The sequence below is a fragment of the Sprattus sprattus genome (genome assembly GCF_963457725.1).
Source record: "Sprattus sprattus genome assembly, chromosome: 3".
NCBI lineage: Eukaryota > Metazoa > Chordata > Actinopteri > Clupeiformes > Clupeidae > Sprattus > Sprattus sprattus.
This window is the reverse complement of record NC_137922.1, coordinates 26,776,442-26,778,941: the sequence shown is the minus strand read 5'-3', so window position 1 is coordinate 26,778,941 and position 2,500 is coordinate 26,776,442. Positions and strand designations below refer to the sequence as shown.

Here is a 2,500-nt window from a genome sequence, read left to right as displayed (position 1 = left end):
TGGAATCCCAAATATGTTTAGGTCTCGGAATGTCCGGGTAAAAGAGGACGTCTGGTCACCCTAAAGCACAACCTGAGAGCAATAACCAGTCGATCTCATACGAAGCCTTATCATTACATCAGTATCATAAAGGCTCTGGATTGATTGCAAAATGTCTGAACGTCAGTTACCACGTCAGTTTCCACGCCTACTGGCCTCCTCTCATTATCATATTGGGAACAACGAATGAATGAATACATGAATGAATGAATGAATGAATAAATAAATAAATGAATGAATGAATGAATAAATGAATGAATGAATAAATATATGAATGAATAAATAAATACATACGTAAATGTAAATTATAAGTAACTATTGATTGACAATTGTGCATTAATTAATACATTTATCCATTTATTTCTGTCTTAATGCATGGATGTGGACATTTATTTATTTATTCATTCATTTGTAAATATGGCAGGTTTGGTCCTCCATACACACACACACACACAGGTACATACAGAGGCACACACATACATACACACACACAAACACAAACACATGCAAAGGTACATACAGAGACACACACATACGCACTCACACACACACACACACACACACACACACACAGGTAAAACAACATCAACAAGTACACCCCAATAGGAATACTCACAAGACAGCAGGTTTAGTTCTCATTTACTCATTAAGGTTGCATACACTCACACACACTCACACACACACACACCTCAAGAAATGGCGACAGTGAGAGTAAGAGGTAGAGAAACAGGAGAGAGAGAGAATGAGAAGTGTGCTCTTTATTGAAATGTTTCTACCCCAGCTGTTGTGCTTCATGTGAGTTCTCGACCTGTATGGGTGTGTGTGTGTGTGTGTGTGTGTGTGTGTGTGTGTGTGTGCGGAGTAGACACTCTTATAACAACAGCTGCTCTGCTCTTCATTACGGGGCTTAAGAGGCTAACCACATGAGCTCTGTAAATATTACATCTGAGGCGAGCGGGGGGTGTGTGTGTGTGTGTGTGTGTGTGTGTGTGTGTGTGTTTGTGTGCTCTATCCCCGCTGCTCTCAGCATCAAAGGGCTCGAGGTGAGCCACCGGCACCAACATGTGGCCACATCTGGAGTCATTGGCAGCTGCTGACACAGATAAACAGATGCAAGCAGGCAGGGCAAGGCGGGGTGTGTGTGTGTGTGTGTGTGTGTGTGTGTGTGTGTGTGTGTGTGTGTGTGTGTGTGTGTGTGTGTGTGTGTGTGTGTGTGTGTGTGTGTGTGTGTGTGTGTGTGTGTGTGTGTGTGTGTGTGTGTGTGTGTGTGTGTGTGTGTGTGTGTGTGTGTGTGTGTGTGTGTGTGTGTGTGTGTGTGTGTGTGTGTGTGTGTGTGTGTGTGTGTGTGTGTGTGTGTGTGTGTGTGTGTGTGTTTGTTTGTGTGTGTGTGCTTCAACAAAAAGGTGTGTGTGTGTCTGTCTGTGTTTGTTTGCTTGTGTGTGTGTGTGTGTGTGTGTGTTTGAGTGTGTGTGTGTGTGTGTGTGTGTGTGTCTGGGGCGGATAATCTGACACCCTTAATGAGGTGCTTCAACAAAAAGGTGTGTGTGTGTGTGTGTGTCTGTCTGTGTTTGTTTGCTTGTGTGTGTGTGTATAAGTGTGTTTGCCTAGGTCTGTGTAAGTCAGCGATGCTAAAGTTCATGTCTTTGCTCTGCAGACTGGAACGAGACGTCGTACGGCGCCATCGCTCCGAAGGACAGGAACCAGTCGGACATGATCCTGCCCATCGTGCTGCAGCACCTCTGCCCGCCCTGGGTCTCCTTCTTCGGGCTCGGGGCCGTGTCTGCCGCCGTCATGTCCTCCGCGGACTCCTCCATCCTCTCCGCCAGCTCCATGTTCGCTAGAAACATCTACAAGCTCGCCTTCCGCCAGTCTGTGAGTATGACTAACACCAACACTTACACTGAATACAAATACCTGATAATAACACCTGAGATCAACACCAACACTAACACTGAATACAAATACCTGATATTAACACCTGATACAAACACTGAATACAAACACCTGATGTTAACACCTGACATTAACACCAACACAAACACTGAATACAAACACCTGATGTTAACACCTGATATTAACACCAACACTCACACTGAATACAAACACCTGATATTAACACCTGATATTAACACCTGATATTAACACCTGATATTAACACCAACACTAACACTGAATACAAACACCTGGTATTAACAACTGATATTAACACCAACACTAACACTGAATACAAACAACGGATGTTAACACCTGATATTAACACCAACACTAACACTGAATACAAACACTTGATATTAACACCTGATATTAACACCAACACTAACACTGAATACAAACACCTGATGTTAACACCTGATATTAACACCAACACTTACACTGAATACAAACACCTGATATTAACACCTGATATTAACACCTGATATTAACACCAACACTGACACTGAATACAAACACCTGATGTTAA

At 43.1% G+C, this 2,500-nt stretch overlaps 1 protein-coding gene across 1 annotated transcript in view; it reads left to right on the top strand.

The window, feature by feature from the left end:
* The window catches only part of slc5a7a (solute carrier family 5 member 7a), a gene marked incomplete at both ends in the record, with an annotated part of 10,440 nt that overhangs the window by 5,280 nt on the left and 2,660 nt on the right, over positions 1-2,500 (top strand). Inside the window, one exon of the mRNA XM_080835421.1 lies at positions 1,694-1,911. Within this exon, the coding sequence (XP_080691547.1) occupies positions 1,694-1,911 (218 nt within the window). The remainder of the gene's footprint in view (positions 1-1,693; positions 1,912-2,500) is intronic.